At 55.9% G+C, this 21685-nt stretch overlaps 1 protein-coding gene across 5 annotated transcripts; it reads left to right on the top strand.

Moving 5' to 3' along the window:
- Positions 1–482: 482 nt before the first annotated feature.
- LOC119843100 (testis-expressed protein 47-like) lies at positions 483–18530 on the top strand. Of its 5 annotated transcripts, none has more exons than XM_038372001.2 (8): positions 483–609; positions 7738–7810; positions 8880–8983; positions 9870–9934; positions 11040–11244; positions 11559–11715; positions 15111–15144; positions 17725–18530. In XM_038372001.2, the coding sequence occupies exons 1-8, from the start codon at positions 493–495 to the stop codon at positions 17768–17770; spliced, it is 801 nt and encodes a 266-aa protein (XP_038227929.1). In that variant the 5' UTR covers positions 483–492; the 3' UTR covers positions 17771–18530. The 5 variants fall into 5 exon arrangements, with proteins under 5 accessions (XP_038227929.1, XP_043353410.1, XP_038227928.1 ...); XM_038372000.2 differs by lacking the exon at positions 483–609 and adding an exon at positions 3426–3714; XM_043497477.1 differs by lacking the exon at positions 483–609 and adding an exon at positions 3426–3714 and having other exon boundaries at positions 15111–15166; positions 17723–18530.
- Positions 18531–21685: the final 3155 nt, after the last annotated feature.

Below are 21685 nucleotides of genomic sequence, written 5' to 3'. Positions count from 1 at the left end.
CTGACCCCCAGCTTTGCTCCAGTCCTGTTAGCTCCCTAACCACGGGCCCAGGCCGGCTGGACAGAGAGGCCAAGGTTCCCACGGGCGCTGAAGCCTGATCTAACCCTAGCAGTAAGCAGGGCTGCAGCACAAGGGTGGGGGAGCCTGCCTGGGCACTGCCCCTGCTGCGCAAAGGAGGGGTGGCTCCCCTGGGCCATCAGACAGACACAACTTTTCCTTTAAACTAAAATGCCTCACAGGATTTATTTTTACCCACATGCTGCACTGCACCCCGGCCCCAATGGGAAAGGGTCCCCTGGATGGCCGTGGGCTTTGGCTCAGGCCCCCACAGCCCTGGTGCCTTTGCCCTGCATTCCCCTTCGAACAGCAAGGCATGCATACCATCAGCGGCACGGTGCCACCAGGCTGCAGTGGGCGGGCCCTTGGCAAAGCTCCCCAGGCCCCCTTTGTTATCATGACACAGTCACTAAGCAACGGCCACAGGTTGCAGCCATGGCATCCAGGACAGAGCGAGCCCCAAGCATCCAGTACGAGCCAGAGGAGTTTGCTTTCAAGGCCAGGCTCTCGGTGTACGGGCTTGTGCAGGAGCAACAGAAGGCGATCCGAAAGGTTTGCATATAGCCGGCAGGGGTGGAGGGGCTGGGAAATTCTTCACTGGGTCTGAGCCATCCCTGTCTCTCGGCTCAGCCCCGCTGTGCCCCGCTGCTGGGCTCTTCGACTAGGGGGGGCTTTTGCAGGACCTGCCTCTGCTTTAAAAACCATTCTGTGTGGGTGGGGCAATGCCCAGCAGTGCAGCCACAGGTCCCCAGCATGGGGGTGTAATCAGCCAGCTGGGCCTGTTTGGAGTGAAGTTCAGGTAAATGGGATGGTTCTGGGGACACGCACTCCCCCCAGAATCACTCTGATGGTGCCTCCTTGCACAGCAGCAGGTCAGTGTCCTAGGAAAGCAGGGAACCAGCCCCATGGGATGTGAAGGTCTCTGCAGGCTCCAAACTAAAGATCTGTGCTGGCCCCATAGAGGGAGAAAAACCAGAGTGAGCAACAGCGGTTGGGACTGCAACATGTACGGAGAAATACCATGCAGGACACCCGCACCCCCCTGTATTGTAATGACACGAGTCCCCCAGCTGTTCCCAGGGCAGTGACCAAATGCTGCAGATCTGATCTCATGCCAAGCAGCGGGCCGGCTGCTAGGCCCTGCACACCTCAACGAGGCCATCAGAAGCTGGGCTGTTAATTCAGAACAGGATGTAATCAAGGAAAAGACATTTTATCCAATCACATTACAATATGCAGATGAATGGCGGTGGGAGAAGGTAGGTGCTGATTGGCTAATGTGCCTTTGATGTCACATTCCAGTGGGCAGGGGGCAGGCAGAGGAATGGGTGATTGGTCAACTCACCTCCGACATCATATCACAGTCCAATGGGGAGAGGGAAGGGTGATGATTGGTTGATTTACCATGTGATGTCATCACCCCACCAACTGACAATAAGCTTTTCATAAGATGGCAGCAAAGGGGCCAGAGACTGAGGGAAGGGGGAAAGCAACATGGGTCATGCCCAGCCAGCAGTATAGGCTGATCTAGGAGCAGTGCCCATGTGCTCTAAATGGGGGATCTGACTAGCCTCCAGTGGCTGAAAGAAGGCTGCTGGTGTGGAGAAAATAAATAAGGAAATGTTATTTACTCCTTCACATAACACAAGAATCAGGATCATCTAATGACATTAATAGGCAGCAGGTTTAAAACAAACAAAAGGAAGTATTTCTTCACACAATGCACAGTCAACTAGTGGAACTCATTGCTAGAGGATGTTGTGAAGGCCAAAATTATAACAGGGTTCAAAAAAGAACTAGATAAGTTCCTCAAGGATAAGTCCAGCAATAGCTATTAGCCAGGGTGGGCAGGGACCCAACCCCATGCTTTGGGTGTCTCTAAACAACAGGGGATGGATCATTTGATAATTGCCCTGTTCTGGTCATTACCTGTGAAGCATCTGGCCTTGGCTATGGGCTAGGAATGCATCCCCCCTTGGCAAGCAGTGACTGCAGTAACTTTCCTGCCTGCCCCTTCCTCCAGCACGGAGCCCCATGGACCAGGTGCTGGGGCAGGGGTGTCGTGGTAAAATGACAGGCCGTTAAACCACCCTCAGCCAAATTCCACATTCCCCAGCCGTGGAACAGGCAGACTTGGGTTACCTGGGCTACTCCACTGTGCTGAGGCAGCCCACAGAAGGGGAGCCCCTGCCAATGCAGCCCTGGCCCAGGAGGCACCGTTGGGCAGCTGAAGCTGGGGCAGAGGCCCAAGGACTCTGCTGAGGTGGATGCAGGAGGAGTTTGAGGGCCGAACCCTTGGCTTCTTTCCTGGCGGTGGAAGGGTCAATCTCCTCCCCGGAGTGAAGACTTTGGAGGAAGCCCCGTGAGGGGATCCGTGCAGAACTCCCATCGTGGGGAGCGCCTCTGCAAGGAAACACTTGGACGCCAAGGGTCTGGGGGCCAGGACCGAGGGCTGCAGGGACACAGTGTCTCCCTTTAGGGACTCTGCTGCAGCCTGAGGGACCCCAAGAGCTTCGCAGCAGAGGGAGTGAGAGAGGCCATGTTGCATGGCCTGTGGGGTCTGGAACACAACATGGCGCCCGGAGCCTGGTACGCGGCCCCTTCTGGGCCGGATCCGCAGAGGCCACGGTACAGCCCCGGCTCGGCAGGTCTGCACAAGCCCTTGGTGCACAGCAAGCTGGGGCGTAGACCTGCAGCCTGGCCGTGTGGGCCCTGTTGCCGCATGCTCAGCGCTCCCTGGCACATGCTGACGTCCTGTGGTTTGACTCAGTGGGAGCTCAATGTCATCCTGACCGACCCAGGCAGCCCTAATGTAGCCCCAAAGGCGGGGACCCTTCCTCCCCCTAACCCACCCCAACTCCCCTGCCCTTCGAACTCCTGAACCGGCCACTTGAAAGGGAAATCTGCAGACTGGGGAAACTGCGCTAAATGAAGAGCCAGCCCAAGCTCCTGTAACTCATCAGGGCTGCCCAGGCTGGGGGATCTGCCACTGCTCAGCGCCCCCAGCCTTCACCTGCAAATTAAAGCATGGTGCTCAAGAGGCAGCAATAAAAACACCTGCTAGGGAACAGAGCTAGGTGTGGCCATACCTCCTACTGTGCCCTGCACCTTACCCGGCAGGCAGCTCAGCTAAGAGCCCCAGCTGTCACAACGCCCTTGGCGTCCCAGAACCTTTCAAAGGATCTTTACATGCCACGTGTTGCCTGAGCAACCCCTGCTCCCTGCCAGCTAACGCCCACAGAAAATGCCAGCAAACAATGCAGACAAAAGGGATAAACGTAAGGGCCTGGGCTCTGCTGCTAAGACACCGAAAACCTTTGTCAACTCGCAGCTGCTGCCTGGCCAAAGTCTTGCTTTGCTCCCAGCCAGTGTGACTGGGACTCCAGGCTGTGGTAGTTGGTCAGCGCCCGCGTCTCTGCACTGTGACCTCCAGGCAGCAACAGCTGGTTTTTAAGAGGCCAAGCAACAATTCTGGATGAGTCTTGAGGGCCGTCAGTGCTTTTTCTGTGCAGCCAGAGGACTGGAGTGAGGGGGGGCATGGCTGGTCGGGAGAAAGCGGGGCGGATGAAACCGAAGGAGTCGCCACAGGAGAAGGTCCGGACAAATCTCCTTCAGCATGTGCTCAGCAGGCAGGCCCCCCGTGCCAAGGAGGATACGGTCAGTGTCTCCTGCTCTCAGCTCCCCCAGGAGTGCACGGGGTGGGGACAGACTGGGATACGGGCAGAGCTAGGTCAGCAGCCGCCCCACACAGCTGTGGGGAGGGTGGCGCAATGTGGTCTCAGTAAACTCCCCACATCAGGGCTTCAATCTTCCTTTTACTGGCACAGGCTGCAGATCCTAGAGCATTTCAGCCTATTCACAGGGGCATGGTTGGAGTCTGTCAGCCCTGCTCCTTTCACCAGGCTGTAACTGGGTGAGGAGAGGCCCATGCTGTGGTAACCCACACACCTTCTGGGTGTGGGGGTTCTGTCCCATCTAGTGGCACCGAGACCACTTGGCAAGAGGGACAAAATGAGTCTGCTCTATAGCCTTAGCTAACAGGTAGCTGGCTTTTAGCTCATAGGGTAGAGGCTCATGCACTAAGCTCCATAGGCCCCCAGTTTGAGCCCACCTGCCGACAACCGGGGTCTGTCATTGTTACACTGTCACCAAGTCCCTAACTTGGGCAACTTTGCTATGTCACTAGGACTTTGGAGTTTCTCCACTCAGTCATGCCCAGATCTACAAGGGTGTTTAGGCTCCTACTGTCCATTGATTTCAGCAGGAGGATCTGTGTCTAGAAACTCTGAATCCTCCAAACCCTGCAGCTCCTTTCAGCTCTTGCTCCTAAAGCCTGTAACTAACTGCACAGACCAGCTTCTGACACTCTTCCTCATGCTCCGTAGTAGTTGCACCAAAGTCAATGAGCTACTCAGGGAGTAAGGGGCAGAGGAGTAACAGCAGAACCTGGCCTCTGCAAATAGCAGGTTATTTCTGGCTACATGAGGGCTGCCTGGATAGTAGCTCTGGGAGTTTTTCTGACTGGCATCCAAACAAGCCTCTTTCAGATCCCCTTTCCCAGTTCATGCTGTGTTTCTGTCACCTCCCAAAGGGTGCAGAAAATGTTTGGTAGCTCAGGGAAGCTTCAGTTTTATAGGCCTTTAAATAGGCAGAGAAATCACAACCCCCTTTAGGGTCGCTTGGCCATTTCCAAGGGTGAGATGGCAAATCAAATCACCGTCAACCGTTCCAGAAGGGACTGTTTTCATTTGTCCAATGCAAAGCAACTGCGCAGTGTGGTCCGGGTACAACAAGGGGTGCACAGGAAAAGCAAGCATTGGACAGGGAATCCGTTAGTTCAGCAGCACTAACTGCCTGCTATGTCTTATCAAGGCAACAATCCAGCACAGCATGTGTGAGATCAGCTCTCTTGGGAAGAAAATCACTAACTAAGGGCTACTGTTGGACTGGGACATAGGACATCTGGGTTCAGCTCCTGGCTCTGCCGTTGACTCCCTGGGTGAGCCTTTGGCACATTAGTTAGGTTGAGATTTTCAGAGCTGACTGGGGAACAGACACCTCTGGGGTCACCTCCCGTTCAGTGGCTCAGTCCCTGAGTCATTGTTGAGCACCTCAACCTTATCGCTCTGGGGAACTGAAGCACATCTGTAGAATAGGATTAACGCCATTTCTTGGGTCCTCTTGTGTGGTTAGACTGTAAACTTGCTGGGGCACGGGGTGTCTCTCACTTTGGGTATATGCAGCGCCTAGCACCAGGGGACCCCACCCTTGGTCAGGGGTCTCTAAGCACCACTGTAATGCAAAGAGCACTATTCTCTCGCATCTCTGTTTCAATTCAGCCATTCCAAAAATGAATCAACTGAAATTTACCTTTTCCGTAATTTTCAGTGTACACAAGTCAACCCCCTTCACCACCAAGTCACCCTCCCCCGATGGGGGAACTTTAATGTTCTGAGACAGGCGCGTCCAGCCACGAGCTTCCCCAGGCTCCGAATACTCCCCGGGATCTTCCCATTTCTGCCTGTCTCCTTTCCCAGGAGAAGGTGCTTGCCAGAAATGCCAGCAGAAACCCTCGGTGGTGGTTTTGTTGCAAACTCTCTGCTCTTTGCAGACACAGGAGGAATGGCCAGTTTTGTCAGACGCTGCAGAGTGCCCCACGACTCCCACCAGGAGCCTGGACCCGAGGATCCTCATGGATTAGTTATAGAGCAAATCAAACTCAATGATCCTAGCTCAGGGGTCTGAGGGCCACATCTGGGTGGGGAAATTGTATGCAGGGGAATGAGGTGTGGGAGACGGGTGCAATGTGCAGGAATGGGCTCAGGGCAAGGGATTGGGGCAGAGGAGGGGTGCGGGGTGTATGAGGCAGCTTAGGGTGCAGGAGGGGGCTCAGGGCAGGGGTGCAGGAGAGGTTCAGACTGCGGGAGGGAGCTCAGGGCAGGGGGTTGGGGTGCAGGAGGGATGCGGGGTGCAACAGGGGACTCAGGGCAGGGAGTTGGGGTGCACAGGGGGCAGCAGGGGGCTCAGGGCAGGGAGTTGGGGGCAGGGTGCTGGAGGGGTTTGGGGTGCAGACTCCGGCCCAGTGCCGCCTACCTAAAGCGGCTCCGGGGTGGCAGCAGCGCATACCGGGGCCAGGGCAGGCTCCCTGCATGCCTGCCCTGACCCCACGCCGCTCTGGGAAGCAGCCAGCACCACGTCCCTATGTGGCCCCTGGGGGAGGGGGGAACAGGGATCCGCGAGCTGCCCTTGCCACGCCTCCAGGTACATCCCCAGAAGCTCCCATTGGCTACAGTTCCCCATTCCCGGCCAATGGGAGCTGCGGGGGACGGGGCCTGGAGGCAAGGGCAACGCATGGAGCCCTCTGCCCCCACCCCAGGCCCCAGGGATGTGGCGCTGGCCGCTTCTGAGAGCGGCACGGGGCCTGCGGCACCACGGGGGGCAATCCTGCGGGCCGGATCCAAAACCCTGAGGGGCCAGATCCGGCCTGTGGGCCATAGTTTGCCCACCCCTGTCCTAGCTGTACATCCCTATGCACATAGACAAAGGCGCGGTTCAGAGCACAGCGCCTCTGTTCTCTGCTGGGGAAATTCACACCAGTGCACCACTGCATGCCCTTTGCTCAGGGTCCTCCTGCACGAGTCGAATGCTGGGGAAAGGCGCTGGCCCACTTGATCCCCGTGAGACGGAAATCTCACAGGAGAGGAACAGGGCAACCTTCTTTCCCACAGTGCCAGCTGCCCCCCCACCTGCATACCCCAGTCGGACCTGAGACACCACTTCCTGGGATGAAAGGTGTGTGCTGATCCCCCAGCCAGCCTGGTGAGACACCAGGGAGGGGGATGCATTTGTTGTCTGCAGTGGTGGCATTCTGGACACATTCCAAGCTATCGCAGGAGGGCCCACATGGTTTCCATGGGGATCCTGCACTGGGAGCCCAATGCTTTGGACGGTTGCAGAGGACCTGGCATGGGTCCTATAAAACCGACCAAGTAGTCCCTCCTCATCTTAGGGGAGAGGCCCATTTCGGAGCTAGGCCGGGCATTGGAAGGAGTGGGGGGTCAATTCATTTGCAAGTACGGTGACCAGATGTTCCGATTTTGGGGGCTGTTTCTTATATAGGCACCTATTTTCCCCCCACCCCATCTCGATTTTTTATACTTGCTATCTAGTCATCCTATTTGTAAGCTCCTTCCTCGCGATACTGCAAACCAATCCAGGGCCAAGCACTCACCGGCCCATCCTGTCCCATTGCACTGGTTGGGTGCATGTCTGGGTGCACTTGTCCCAGAGAAGAGGGGCACAGAGTGGGCAGCCTTAGGATCAGAAGGGACGTCCTAGCTCCCTGAGTCCATCCCCTGCTACTACATGTCCCCAGGCGCAAGCACCCATGCCATTTACAACACGCGTGCTAGTCGAACAGGCACCCGTGGCTCTAAAACACCAGCCTAGAATGGCTCATTGTAACATTAAGAATCAAGTGGGTGGGTGGCACAAAGGGCAGCCCCCACCAAAATCAGCACCAGAGCCCTCCCAAGGGCATGGTACCTCCAGTCCCCTTCCCGTTTCTCCTTTACTCCATCTCAGTGCCTCAAGCAGATAGCCCTCCCCTTCCGCCTGGTGCTGGCAGCAACCTCCCTTCACAGGGCCTGAACTACAGCTGGCCTCTCTCTTCCCCTCTAGAAATTGCTTCTGCACAGACTGGTATTTCTGGCTAAGATCTCCCCAGAGCTGGCCAACAAACAGGATTTAGCAGGTAAGCGTCTCACCCTGTTTCTTCAATAGCCACATCTGTGGAAGGCAGAGGGGCCTGAAATGGAACAAGGACCATGCACACACTAGCTCCCGACCACACACTGCATTGCAGTGTCTGGCCAGCGCTGCCTATGACCAAATGGCTACGTGACACGCTGTATTTGAGACACCGTCGTGTGGACCAGCTCTTGGGCTGGTGCCCTCTCCAGAACACCACTTGCTTTCTCCATGGGGTTGGGAAGCTGTGCTGGAGAACGGAGAACACGACTCCCTACCCACCCTTCTGTGTATGACCCTGTGCCCCCACCGCAGCCATGGTGGAATGACAGCGATGAGGGTTCCCCATGTGCAGAGTTATCTGCTGGAGTGCTGTTGCTGGGATGGGATCCCCCAGAGCATCAGGTGTCAGAGTTAGCACCCCATTGAGATGCATGGGACACTCGTAGCATCTCAGGCTCAGGCTGCTGTCATCCATAATCAGGTCACATTTGTGGGCTAGAAAAACAATTATTTCTCTTTTAAAGGCCAGTTGAGAGTCTAATGTCAGCCCATGGGGATGGGGGGAGGGCCCCTGCCTCACTGTGGCCCTGCCAGAGGGCAGTGTGCACTGAGAGTCCAGGCTGGGCGCTCAGGTACTCAGGGAAGGATGGCTTGGGCCACACTGCAGCCATGGCTGCTGCTGTGCAAGTTGGTGGGGCTCTGGACCCCGTCACTAGGAGATCCGATTCCAGGCCCCCACTGTGGGGAGGGCGATATGCAGCCTCCCGGGGGAACACAGAGATGTCGACATGCACGATGCTGGTTTACAACCAGCCCCAGGCCGCTCAGGAGTTCCCATTCTGATGGCTGGAGGCTCTATGCCAGGGGTGCTCGGAGTGGGGCGGGGTCCTGGGGCTGTGCCGTACAGGGGTCCCTTCCCCTTTACGGTGCACTGGGCGGGGGGCATGGGCCGGAGGGATCCTGCAGCCTGGAGAAGCAGGCAGCTGCAGGATCCCGGGGCTGGCTGCACTAGCCTGGGGGGTGGGGGGCATTGGCCAGCAAACGCTGTGTGCGCTCTGGATTCTCCGTAGGGTACTGGCACCGCCTCTTCCTGAGTCTGCAGCACTACTATCAGGGCGAGGGAGTCACGGGCCTCCTGCTGCTCTACCCCACCTACCTGGTGCACACCCTAGAGGTACGGGGCACGGCGGGCGTGGGGCCAGCCGGCCCACGAATGCATGGGAAAAAGGGATCGGAAACTGGGAGAGCCCCCTAGGGGTTGCGAGACGGGCTTGGGATTGCCCTTCGCAGGCTGCACCGAGCTCTGCTCCCCAGCCCTGTTCCTCCCCCCTCCCCCCATGTCACCCTATGTGAAACACCCAGCATCCTGTCTCCCCTCCCAGCCAGTCACCCTGCAATCAGCCTGGCTGAGGCGGAGTGCAGCAACAGGACAGAGAAAAGCTGTGGAGGGTGGGAAGCGAGAGCTAGAACCCCCCAAACTTCACTGGAAAACCACTGCTCTTGTCCCCGCTCCAGACCCCCATCTTCCCCAGCCCCAGGATCAAAGGGCCCCACCCCGGCCTCGCCCCTCATCCCCTCCAGTTCCCTAATCAAAAGGCCCATCCCCCATCCCAAGCCTCACCCCCAACACCAGAATCTAAGGGTCTATCTCCCCCTGCAACCCAACACTGTGGGGGCCCATCCCCCAGCCTTGCCCCCTAACCCCACAATCGAAGGGCCTCAAACCTAGCTCACCCACCCCACATATAAGAACCGCAGGGCTGACTCCTCCAGGACACAATTTGAGCGCCCCATGCTCACCCCCCTTTTAGCAGCTCACTGTGCTGCATTGCCCTGAATTCCTCCTGCCCCCAGGCCTGGCAGTTGCAGCTGGCATGTTCTGGCCAAGCTGGGCTAGCAGCATGGGCAGATTCACTTGTGCCCTCTCACACTTGCACCAGTCGGGGCTACACATCTTTGCCAGCGTACTCGGCAGCTCCATCTCCCGGGGTGCAGCCCCAGGCATCTGTCGAGACGTGACCAGGGGGTTTGTACAGCTAATGAGGTTGCTCTTCTTTCAGGCCTCCAGCGAGGTGCTTTACTCCATCCTGAGGGACCTGCGAGACATGCAGCCCCAGCAGCACAGGTGAGGGCTGGCCAGCTAGTGACTGGAAGGTTTTCAGCTGCCACAGTTCAGCGTCTTTCACCAAACCCCAGAGTGCACATGACCGAGGACGGTGGCGGTTGGGCGGTGTGCAGAGATTGAATCTGGGAATCTAAAAGCACACGCCTCTGCTGCGATTGGCTGGGAGGCAGCAGCCGACTAATCCAATATAACAAGAGCCAGAGACTGGAAATTGAAGCTAGGCAAATTCAGACTGGGAATAAGGAATCGGTTTTTAACAGGGAGAGTAATTAACCCCTGGGACAATTTACCAAGGGCCATGGTGGATTCTCCCTCACTGGCAATTTTCAAATCAAGAGTGGATGTTTTCCTATAAGATCTGCTCTAGGAATTTGAGCGAGGCGGGAGGGCGTTTCTCTGGCCTGTGTTATACAGGAGATCAGGCTAGATCATCACCATGGTCCCACTTGGCCTGGGAATCTATGAATCTCTGCACATCTTTACCAGGTACAACCAGGAGAGGGAGCTGCAGCCACAGCTCTGTGGACACGGTGCACCCGGTGGGAAGCACGGCTCCGGGCAGAGGCTACCAGCGTCCAGCCGAGGGGAAGATGGGAGTGCCACGGCTCAGACGCTGGCTGGCGCCCTCTATAGGGGAAAGGGGAAATTGGAGGGTCTGCGCCAACCCGCCGCCAGGTTAATTTGCATATTGAGCTCTCTGGCTCCCCCTGCAGATGAAAAGGGGTAACAGGTGTGTTCCTACCTGCCGCCAAGTGTTTGCTTTAGAGCTGGGTGGAAAATGGTTTTGTAGCTGTGGAAAATTTAGACAAAAAGTTAAAAAACAAAAAGGCAACTCTTTGTTGAAACAACATCATCTTTGGGTGAAAGCCAGGGACAGTCTAAATGGAGGGGAACAGATGTACTGGTGTGAGCACCTTCTTACCAGCCTAGCTGTGTCCACACCAGGGGGTGGTACTGTTTTAGCAATGTCAGGCTAGTGTGGCTCCATCTTTGCATGTAACAAGGCCTCAGTAGGCAGGTAGTAACTCTCCTGTTAACATCAGGGGGTGACAGACCCCTCTCTTGCTGTGAGAGGAAACTGATCCACTACCCTGTCCCATCCCAGAGCCCTCGTTCTGGAGCCCAAGATCCTGATGCTGTCCCACAACATTCCCTCCCGGCTCTTCCAGCAGTGGAGCTACAAGGTGCTGGCTGTGCCCAGCAGGCACCTGGGCTACGACACCTTGTGCGAGGAGTCAATTGAGCCCATCATTGGCGAGTGCCTGGCGATGCTCCTGAAACTGGGGATGCACCTGCTGAAATACCCCAAGGTAAGGGCCAGGAGACACTGCTAGCGCCCCCTAATGGGGTGGGCAGCTTGCTGGGGTCTGTTACGCCTCATCTCTAGCCAAATCTTTGGAATGCCCCCACATACAGGGTGTTGCTGCCTTTGGAATTATAGGCCCTTGCTGACCTGCCCACCTTCAATTCCATCGTCTACAGCAGGAGCGGCCCAGCTCGCAGCAGGTGGGCATGCTCGGTGGGCATCAGAACGGTCAGTCGAGTTCTCCCGATGGCTGCAGGAGGCGCGATTTTCCTCTGGCATTGAGTGGCTGAGGGCTTTCTTGCCTCTTCTGATTTCCAGAGCCCCCCAAACCTCCCAGATGCCGTTCTGGAGAAGGTCCCCAACTTAATTATTCCCCAGGACACCATCTGCCACCTCCTGGAGTGCCGGGAGCTCCTGAGCCCTGCACAGTTCCTGCAGACCTACGATTCCCCTTTGAACGTTGTCATGGACTCAGGTATGTTCCTGCGTGCCGTGAGCTGCATGCACAATGCAGGGATGCACATGACTTTTGTCCAGGGGCTCAAACCTTGTTCACCGCTAGCGGTGTTGTGACTGTGAACTGTCCCCTGGGTGTAGGGAAATCAGAACCAGCCTCCGTGGGGATGGAAACGGCCCTATGAGCTCTGTTCCAGAGTTTGTTCATCTCTGCCTTGGCACTTGGACGCAGCAGGGACCTGGGCTGCTGAAGGACGGTGACAGATTTCCAGTGCAAGGGGAAGAGAGCATTGCTTGTATTGCAGGTTTCATTGAGATCTTTCTCTCCCCCAGGTTCTCTAGTGCCTTTTTCAGAGCACTGACCCGCTGGGCTTAGTGCCAAGCTGGGCTTAGTTCTGTTGCACACTCCTGGCCAGGTGACAGAGCAGGTTCCCTTCCTGGGCTGCAGAGTCCAAGCCATCGCAGGGCAGCGGGGGCTGAGGGCAGCACAGCAGGACAGGGACTTGCCGGGATCCCGCTCTGTCCCAGCTCTCAGCCTGGTACAAGGACTGTAAGGCGGGAGCTTGCACCTCCTCAGCTGGTTCGGTCCCTGGTGCGGGATAAAGCAGCGGCGAGGGCTGCTCTACCTTGGGCTACTGAACTACCACAGGGAGCTGGTCAAAGCTGCAAGTGGGAACTGGGCACTGAAATGCCCTTTGCCTTTGAGGCTCTGCCATGCCCATCCCCATCCTGGGAGATACTTGGGGCAGAGGAACACGCTGGCCATGCCCCCTCCTGCCTTCACATGCCATGTGGGGCTGGGGGCTCTCCAGGCTCAGCACTCTACCCCCTCTAAGCTAGAGGTATGCTGTGTGCCAGGGGAGCTTTGGGGATACTTTGCAGGTACTTGCTGTCGAAGGCAAGCAGGAATTAGCCTCTTGGGCTCCAGGCCTGCTGAGCTTGCACCTTCCACCAGTGCTAAATGTAGATTGCAAAACCCACACCAAAACCCAAAGCCAGCTTAGAGCAGGTTCCCTGCCTGGCTCTGCCCCAGGCCCACATGGCTCCTTCCATGGGGGCTGCAGTATCTTAGCTGGTCTTCTCCATGTTTTCCATTCCGAACGGTGAATTCCTTGGATGCCCCTGGGGAGCCCTTGCAGATGCGAGCACTGGTGAGCTCAGGGTCAGGTGCAGCAGTGCTCATCCTGGCTGGTGAGCGGCGGGCATTGCCGTGTGGTTATGGATGTGATACCACCCGCTGCCTGGCTGCTCGCTGCCATAGTGCAAACCCAAAGCGCTGCACAAGCTAATGCGACGAGCCCAGGGATGGAGCTGGGATTTCTTCTGGGGATCAGCGGCACGGAGCTAGCTCATAAGCTGCTCAGGGTGGGAACTGTCTCTCTCACCAGGGGTCCGTCCTGCACAGTGGGGCAAGGGATGCGGGGCAACTCGCCTCATTGCATTTTGGACAGCAGCTTTCTGGCACCAGCTGATGAGTCCCTCTCTCCAGTGTGTTTCCTGATGCTTCCACGAAAGGGAGTCTTCTGCAAAGGTTTCATTGGGGACTGGAGTGGGGACCCAGGGATGATCACATCCCGCATGCAGACTCTGCTGCTTGATCCCAGAGAGAGCCCTTTCCTGAGGCAGCTGCTTGGGAGAACAGCAGCCAAGGGCATGCCTGAGCCATGGGCTATCCCCTGGGGATTGCTGCGTGTACAGGCAGAGGGAGGGAACAGAGCTGAGATCTGCCAGGCAGAGCTGGTGACGAGGCCCAGGAAAGCCTCTCCCCTCCACGGGCAGGAGTGTTACTATTTGTATTGCCCAAGTGCCTCCGATCCCCAGTCATCGGCCAGGCCCTTCCAGCATTCTGTTGTCCAATGCCAGGCCAGTATGGGCAATCCTCCCCGCCCAGGGGACGCTGCTCCACAGAACTGTAATAGCTAGGAAACTCCCTGATGTTCAGCCTAAATCGGCCTTGCCTCAGATTCATTCCCCCCACCCCCTTGCCGTTCCTCTGCTAAATAACGCCTTCCCCGCACTGCTGCAGCCCTCCTTTGGCCAGGGTGAGCCTAGCATGCCTGGAGGCTGGGGCAGTAACTTGGCCAGTGCCCTGGGGTACCCAGTGAGAATACAGGTACATTGTCCCCTATGAGGAAATCCACAGAGGGAATAAGGGTCTGACTGGCTGGGGGATGGGTTTTGTACCTCCGGCATAAGGGAGGAAAGGAGGGAGCTGTTGCATAATGGGCCCAGCTCTTCAGTGAGAGAGGGGCCTGCGCTCATTGTCACTGGGGTGTCTGGGCAGCTGGGCTGTGGCTGGTGCCGCGCCGTTAGGATCAAGGCCGGTGTGCAGTTTGGACTGGAACATTCCCATCGGTTGGGGCATCGGGCCAGATCCTGCTCACTTACAACTAGTGTAGATCTGGAGTCCTTCTTGTCATGTCAATGCTGTTCCTACATCATGCTTTGGAAGGCAGAGGAGAAGCTGGGCCCTTTCTTTCCCAGATTCCACGGACAGAAGGAACCAGTGTGATTCTCTAGTCTGACACCCTGTGTAATGCAAGCCAGAGAATGCCCTGAATTAATTCCTGTTTGAACTAGAGCAGAGCTTTTAAAAATGCAGTCAATCCTGATTTAAACATGTTCAGGGATGGAGAATCCACCGCACCCCGTGGTAAATTGTCCCAGTGGTTAATTAGCCTCACTGGTAAAACTTTAGGAATACTTGTGGCACCTTAGAGACTAACAAATTTGTTAAATTTGTTAGTCTCTAAGATGCCACAAGTATTCCTTTTCTTTTTTGCAAATACAGACTAACACAGCTGCTACTCTGAAACCTGGTAAAACTTTACACCTTATTTCCAACCTGTATTTGTCTAGCTTCAACCTCCAGCATTGGATTGTGCCAGACCTTTCTCTGCTAGATTGAAGAGCCCAGTATTAAATACTTGCTATGCCTGCAGATATTTATAGACTGTGATCAAGTCACCCATTAACCTTCTCTCTGTTAAATTAAACAGATCCAGCTCCTTGAGTCTATCACTGTAAGGCAGGTTTTCTGATCCTTTAATCATTCTCGTGGCTCTTCTCTGAGCCCTCTCCAATTTAACAACATCTCTCTTGAATTATGGGCACCAGGACTGGACACAGGACTCCAGCTGTTGTTGCACCAAAGCTTATAGCTCAGACACAAACGTTCTGGTCCCAGGTTTGGGAGCAGCAGGGAAGGAGTACGGGACTGATGGGAAATAAAGTATTGTTCCCTCAAAGCTGAAGGGGCACTGCTGTGAGGAAGTTCACAGCCGTTCATGTTCCAAAAAAAAGATGAGTTTTCTGCATCCATAACCAGCATGTGACAGTCGAGGAGAAAGCTGGAAGGGGTGGGCTTTAAGCAGAGTCCAAGCCGTGATTACATCTAGTTCCTTTTGCTTAAAGGACACGTGTTTGGAAGTGAGAACCCGTATGCTGTGTAAGTTTTTTTGCAACCCAAAGGTACAGTAAGCTGTTCAGTGAGACATGCATGTTGGGCTTTGCATGATGCTTTGCAGTGCATGCTCATGCAGGCTCACAGACTGCCCTGCTCTGTAGATGTTGATAGAACCTCAGTTGAAATAAAACCCACCTTGCCTAACCAATGCTGTAGAAACCCCTTCCCCTTTTAATCATACTAACAGCTCATTTCACCCGGCTGTGAGTTTCACATGCTTACAGTCCATCGCCAGCACTGCCAATGTCTGTTTAAATGCTGTCTGCTTCCAGGTCTTCTGCAGTGATCAAAGGCTCACAGGAAAGTGCAGTCATGTGCCTCAAAGCAAAAACAATGTTTTTTCCTCTTGTATCAACCAATGCCTGAAATGCTCCATTAACACAGCTCAGTGTCTGCAGTGCACTCTCCTGAGATGCAGCAATTCTATTTTACAGATAGGCCCAGGAGAAGTCTGGTGTGATTTCACGAGTTGCAAGCAGCTAATCTCAACAGCTAGTTCCAAGTTTGTTCAATTACATTTTTTGCACCAGCAAGAAATGAAAAAGAAATCATGCACATCCCAATTGTTATTGATGCAGTTGGGAACGGCTGCAGAAGTTGGGAGTCTGGAATATGATTATCATTCCTGACTCATGTTTCATAAGATCAGTTTCTTAAACATTTCAGTGAAAAACTCATGGGTTCATGTGAAGAATTCACTATTTACTAACCCCTTGTTAGATTTCATGGTTTTCAAATGAGCCCATGGGCCTGAGGCACTGGCTTGCCATGGGAGGTGAGCACCTAACTCCATTAAGCTTGTTGGAGCAGAGAACTATCTCTTACTGTGTGCGTCTGTAGCACCTAGCCCAACACGCAGTGCCTAGACACTACTGCCATATAAACAAGAGAATCATGGCCTGGGGGTGAAGGAAGAAATCAGCAATTACTGACACTGAGCAGTGCACTCAACCCTTCTACGCCTATTTCCAGAGCATGTTATAAACACTAATCAATCCTCCCTATCACTCCCATTGTAGAAATGGGGAAACTGAGGCACACAGCAGGTAACTGACTTGCACAGGTCCCCCACAGAACCAGTGCCATGGTTGCAGGAAAGAACCCAGGTCTCCTGAGCCCTGTCCTTGGCTCTAACAACCAGATTCTCCTGCCAGCCCATTAGTGAGGGGGCAGCTGCAACCCACCATGGTTTATATAAATTAAGGGCCTGATCCAAAACTCACTGGAATCAAGGGAGAGCCCAAAGTGCATCCTCGGGCCCTGTCCTGTCCCCATGGCTCCAGCAGCCCGCAGCCTACCAGTGGCTTGGGAGGGGGTGTTTGTGCCCTCCTCGCTGAAGTCTGGCTCTGTTTCCCAGCCTCCTCTCTGTGCTGCTGGGCCCAGGACACTGCAAAGCTGTGTGTGTTTGCACTGACCACAGCAAGCAGGCAGGGCCAGCATGCTGGTCCTCAGCCAGGGAGGGGCAGAGCTGGATGGGGAGCCGTGGAACATACACGCTGCCCTTCAAAGCGAGCACATCGCCCTAGAAATGCAGGGGAATGGCTGCCGCCATAGCCAATCGACACTGCTCAGCCCCCTCCAGCGCAGCCAGCAGAGCCCCACCCTGTGGGGAAAGCTCTGGTTCTGGTGTCCTGGGTTCATGGAGTCCAGTGAGCCCCCAAACCAAACCACCCGAGTCAGGAGACACCAACGGAGACCAGCTGAGAGGGCGTCTGCCCCCAAGCCGCTGGCTCAGGCCTGGGGCAAGCTGCTGCAGTCTGGTGGGTGCAATGGGCTGGGGATCTCTGCCCCATCCCTAGTGCATGAATAGCTCCAGTACACAGCCCTGGGTTGCGGTCTCAGCAGAGGCCAAGGGCCGACTGGGCCATGGAGCCTGAATCTCCCGCTTGTCCCTAGAGGCAGAGGTGGATTAAGATTTGCTGGGGCGCTGGGCACAAAGAACATTTGGGCTCCCCCACACCTGGGGCCCCCCAAATTGGCCAGGGTCCCAGGGGCCCTTCCCTGGAGGCGATGCCTCCGAAGCAGGACTGAGACACAGGAGAGTTATGGCAGATGGGGAGATCTGCTCCTGGCCATGCTGCTCCCGTTGTGTGGGCGGAGTGGCCAGCCAGCCCCTTTAATGGAAACCAAGCAGAGCCTTCAATCCCCTCTCCTGTTCCTTACTAGGATTGCCTTGCTCCTAATCTCCACGGTGCCCGAGAGCCGCGGAGAATTGCCACCCAGTGAGGTCCTTCCATGGCTCCCCTCATCTGGTGTCTGAGCCCCTCACAGGCACTAAGGAGTGTGAGGGAGGGCAGGGCTGTTCTCTCCCCTGGGCGGACGGGCAGCCAAAGCACAGAGCGGGATTTGGCACCATGCTCCCATTGATTTCAGTTAGAGATAGATCCGTGCTGACGTGACTCACCCAGGGGTCTATGGCAGAGCCGAGGCTAGCTCTCCTCCACCACTCGACCAGCCCTCCTATTCCATGCACGAAAAACGAAGCCAGCAGCAGTTCCCCAGTTGGATCTCCAGCTTCTCGCTGGTGTTCTGATGGTCTCTTTCCCCTCTCCCCCTTTCCAGAGCCTGTGTGGCCACTGCCCGGGAAGGTGAAGCTGGACGCCGTTAGCTCATGAATGGAAAGGAATTGGGGCCATGGACGTGTGGGGCACAGCTGAGATTGCAGGGTTGTGAGCAGCAGCCCAGGCACTGCTGTGGTCCACAGCTGGTCATGCAGTGCTCAGGTGTGGCTGTTCTTGGCCCGCAAACGTGGGAAACATCCAAGAGCAGCATGGGACAGTGGCTGGAGGAGCCTGCCTATCAATAGCGGAATTACAGGCTCAGATGGACAAGTGGGTTTAACTGTAATTATATGGGGATTAACTGGCCACTGATTACCTGTCTGTGATATATGTACTGTGCTCACTGTGCTCCGGTCCTGCAGTGTGTGTTAGTGGGTGGGTGTGGGGGCTGTACCAGACTGCTATCTCGGGGTCTGATAGACTGGCTCCATCAGTGTGACCTGGGAGATTTGCAGCCCGGCAGAGCTGGGATGGCCCCGCAGGTCCCAGTGCTCATCAGTTTGTTTCATTTCACTCCTGCTCTGGCGGCCATCGGCAATGGTCTGGGTCGTTCCTTTGGGCACGGCGAGTGGCAGGGTCCAATCCGTGCTGGGGAACATGGAAGGAGCAGCAGCTCCAGGCTCTCGACTGTCGGTGATAATCAGGTGGGCTGGAGGGGCGGGGCTGCAGTGTTGTCCTCACTGAGAGCCCTGAGCAGGATGGAGCTGGCTCAGTGTTTGCAGTGGGGCCAACGCTCATGATCATGTCATGAGTCTCATGATCATTTTCCTTAAAGCCCCAGCTCCTGGAGTCCAGTGGCTAGGTGATGATTTCAGCCTTCAGTTTTAAAGAGAAAGTAAAAGTGTCTAGCCCTCGTGGCTGTGAAGAAAGCTTGAAAATGTGACCCCTAAAGGGTCCAAAAGCAGAAGGCAAATCAAAAGCCCACCACATCTATTATTTTTACACAATCTTATGAGTTTAAAGCCAATCCCATGATTCCTGGTGAGCCTGACTCATGAGTTTTGTTCTTTGGGGGTTGGCAATACTGCGTCCGACATGCTCTTCTCCCTCCCAGCTGTGAAACACCCTCACCCTGGGGTGGGCTGAGGCAGAGAGCAGGGCAGAGCCACATGGCCTCTGCTGGGGTCTTCCCAACCACATGGAATGCGGTCCCAGCCACAGATGTGGGGGGCCCGATGCCCTGCCAGTTCCTCAGAACGATGGGTAGAAACTCTGCCAGCCTGGTCATGCCCTGCCAGGGACAGTCTGGCCTCCTGTCACAAACAGCCCACCAACAATGCATCCTGTGGAAAGGGGTAACAAATGAAATCACAGACCTGCTCCAGTCCGACCAATACCCTTGTGCATATAGATGACGAGCCAGTCTTTAGTTACATGCTGTTTTTCCCACAGGACCCCTGCCTCATTTGGGGCACAGGATGCTGAATATGGCAGCTTTCCAACATTTCTTTTTGTCCTTCTCCTCCAGTGCATGGGCCATCCAAACCCTGCTCTGAAGCCAGGCTAGTCACTGCCTCTCAGTCTGGTCTGGGGCATCCCTGCAGGGCCTGAGAGCTTCACAAACATTCACTGGTGTATTTTCACTACACCCCGTGAAGCAGGGCAGGGCTATCATTGCCGTGATGCACATGGAGAATTGAGGCCCTGAGCGAGTAAATCCAAACATGCTCAGAGCCAGGATACTGGTCTATATGGATTCCTGCTCTGGCAAGCCCTGTTTGATTCTTTTAGAAGCCTGGGAGCCAGCTCCTCTTTAAAGGCTCCTCCTCTGCCACAAACAACAAGCCAGAGTTAGCAGGGCTACTTTGCCTAGCCCCTTCCACTTCCCCCCATGCTAACAGAGCTCACAGTGTCCCAGGTAAGGCTTGTGGCTTTCATTCCACATATGGGGAAACTGAGGCACACAGAGCTGAAATGATTCCCCCAAGAGGGTGGAAGAGCCAGGAATGGAACCCAGAACCCTAGTCTTCCTCCTGCAGGAAATGGGTAACATTGGTCTGGTGGAGTTACTTTTGCTGTCATGTGGGGAGAGGTCGGACAGACCTGCAGTCCTGGACTTTGGGACCCACTAGGCCATGCAGCTGAAAAGGTGACAGGAGGAGGAGCTGGAGGAACAACTGTGTTAGTGGTTCCTCTTTATGCAGGTGTGAGCAAGCCCTGGTCTCCTGGGCCTGTGGTGTAGCTTCCTGACAGTGAGAAGCCACCCCATGCATCCATGCAGCAGGGAGTCAGAGTCAGCGGACATCCAGGGAGAACTCAGCTGGTGTGCAGGGGATGCTGAGCGGAGCGGAGCAAAGGGCCAATGTTTGCAGCAATAGGTGCTAGGTCACTGCCATGCACGCTGTAAGGTACCTCATGCACATGGGCAGCACTGCCCCTGGCCAAATGGCATCGCTAGGATGCGCTAGCACCACGGTTGCATGTGACACCTTAGAGACAGGTAAGGAGACAGAGTCCTTGCTCCAAGCTTATTCATACATCATGCAGCCCGGCAGTGAACAGAGAGCGGAAACCATGGGGACAGCACGACACCACTTCCAGGGGAGAGGCGGCCCCAGGGGTTCACTGTGTCCTTGTCTTATCACTCTTTCCCATAGGTCAGAGTGGGAGCGGAGGGCAGAGGCAGGCTGCGGGAGGGAAAGAGAGGGTGGATGGGTGATCTTTCCCCAGGGCTGACCCTCCGAAGCCTGGGACTTCCCTTTTGCAAGTATCCCAGACAGAGAGCACCAGCAGGGCACGGAAGCGCTGCAGTCTCATGCACTGGATGTGTGGACACATCTACTCCACTGCAACCCTCAGGCAGAGGGTGGGGGGAAGTGCTGGGCTGCTTCCCATTCCAGAGGCGGATGCAGGGGCAAGGGGCTCTACCCAGCCCAGAGAGCTGGCTCGGAGGTCTGACGCACCCGCCACAAAAAGGCCACCGTCCACAGGCACATTTCTTCCTCCTGCCGGTTTGTTTTGGTCTCCCTTGATGGTGTGTAACCCGCTGGGGAGAGTGGGCTGCAAACCTCGCTCTGTGTAATGCACAGGGATCACGGTCCCCCAGAGCCAGAGCCGTCTCTTTGTCCGCAGCCGCTCCCAGGCTTTTAGCTCCGTAGGTCCCGGGGCAACCACAGTACTCTAGCTGAGCCGCACGAAGCTCGCCTGGCACAGCGACAGCCGAGAAATGCCTGTGGGTTCGCCCTAGCTCCTGTCAATGCCTCTTGCTGGACGGTACCCTGCTAACGATTTGTGTAAATCCCCAGTGACAATGCCGAGAGCAGAGCCCCTGGTGAGACGCGGTGCTTTCCCACGTTCACCCTCTGCCTCAGAGCAAAGCACCGTTTGCAGCTGACAGCTTCTCCATGGCCTGGGGAGCCATGACACTGACTGGTTCCTAGGGAACCGCACCCACACCACATCCCAAACCCCCTGCCCAAGGGGTACTCGGCCCCCCCTTGGCAGGCTCAGCAGAGGACAAGGAGTGAATGGGCACTGCAGTGAGGGCAGCATGCACCGTGGGGTGGGGGTGGGAGGTCTGCCAGGGCTTGGGCTGGCACATGGCCCGAACAGTTGTCTTGCTGCTCCCATAGTGTGCGGGAGCTGGGGCTATGATACGGCCTTCGCTCTGCAGGGCTGACAATCCAGCCCCAGGATGCTGAGCACATAGGAGGGTCTTGGGCTCCAGAGCTCTCCAGCCAATGGCACTTACAGGGGGTTTATTTATGTATGAGCAGTAGCTGCATATTCATCCCAGCCCCACTGCACATCCATTGCACAGCACGGTTTGGGACGGGGGCGGGGGGCAACACCCCAATGCCTTCTTCCCCTAGCACAGCCCTGAGCCCCTGCAGCACTTGCTACTGGCTGGGTCCAGTAAGGGTCTCAACCTGAGCAAAAGCCCATTTGACTCCCAGCCTCTGACGACATGCAAGGGACTGGCACTGGGCACGTGCCATGCTGACCACCAGGGAGCAATGGGA

The sequence above is a fragment of the Dermochelys coriacea genome, chromosome 14 (genome assembly GCF_009764565.3).
Source record: "Dermochelys coriacea isolate rDerCor1 chromosome 14, rDerCor1.pri.v4, whole genome shotgun sequence".
NCBI lineage: Eukaryota > Metazoa > Chordata > Testudines > Dermochelyidae > Dermochelys > Dermochelys coriacea.
Note: the sequence above shows the minus strand (reverse complement) of the source record. Positions and strands in the feature narration are given on the sequence as shown.

Coding starts and splice junctions, on each gene's coding strand:
- LOC119843100 (XM_038372000.2), top strand. CDS start 3,595: ATGGCTGGTCGGGAGAAAGCGGGGCGGATGAAACCGAAGGAGTCGCCA. Junction 9,935..11,039: donor ATGCAGCCCCAGCAGCACAG/GTGAGGGCTGGC, acceptor GTCCCATCCCAG/AGCCCTCGTTCTGGAGCCCA. Junction 15,145..17,724: donor AGTGAGAACCCGTATGCTGT/GTAAGTTTTTTT, acceptor CCCCCTTTCCAG/AGCCTGTGTGGCCACTGCCC.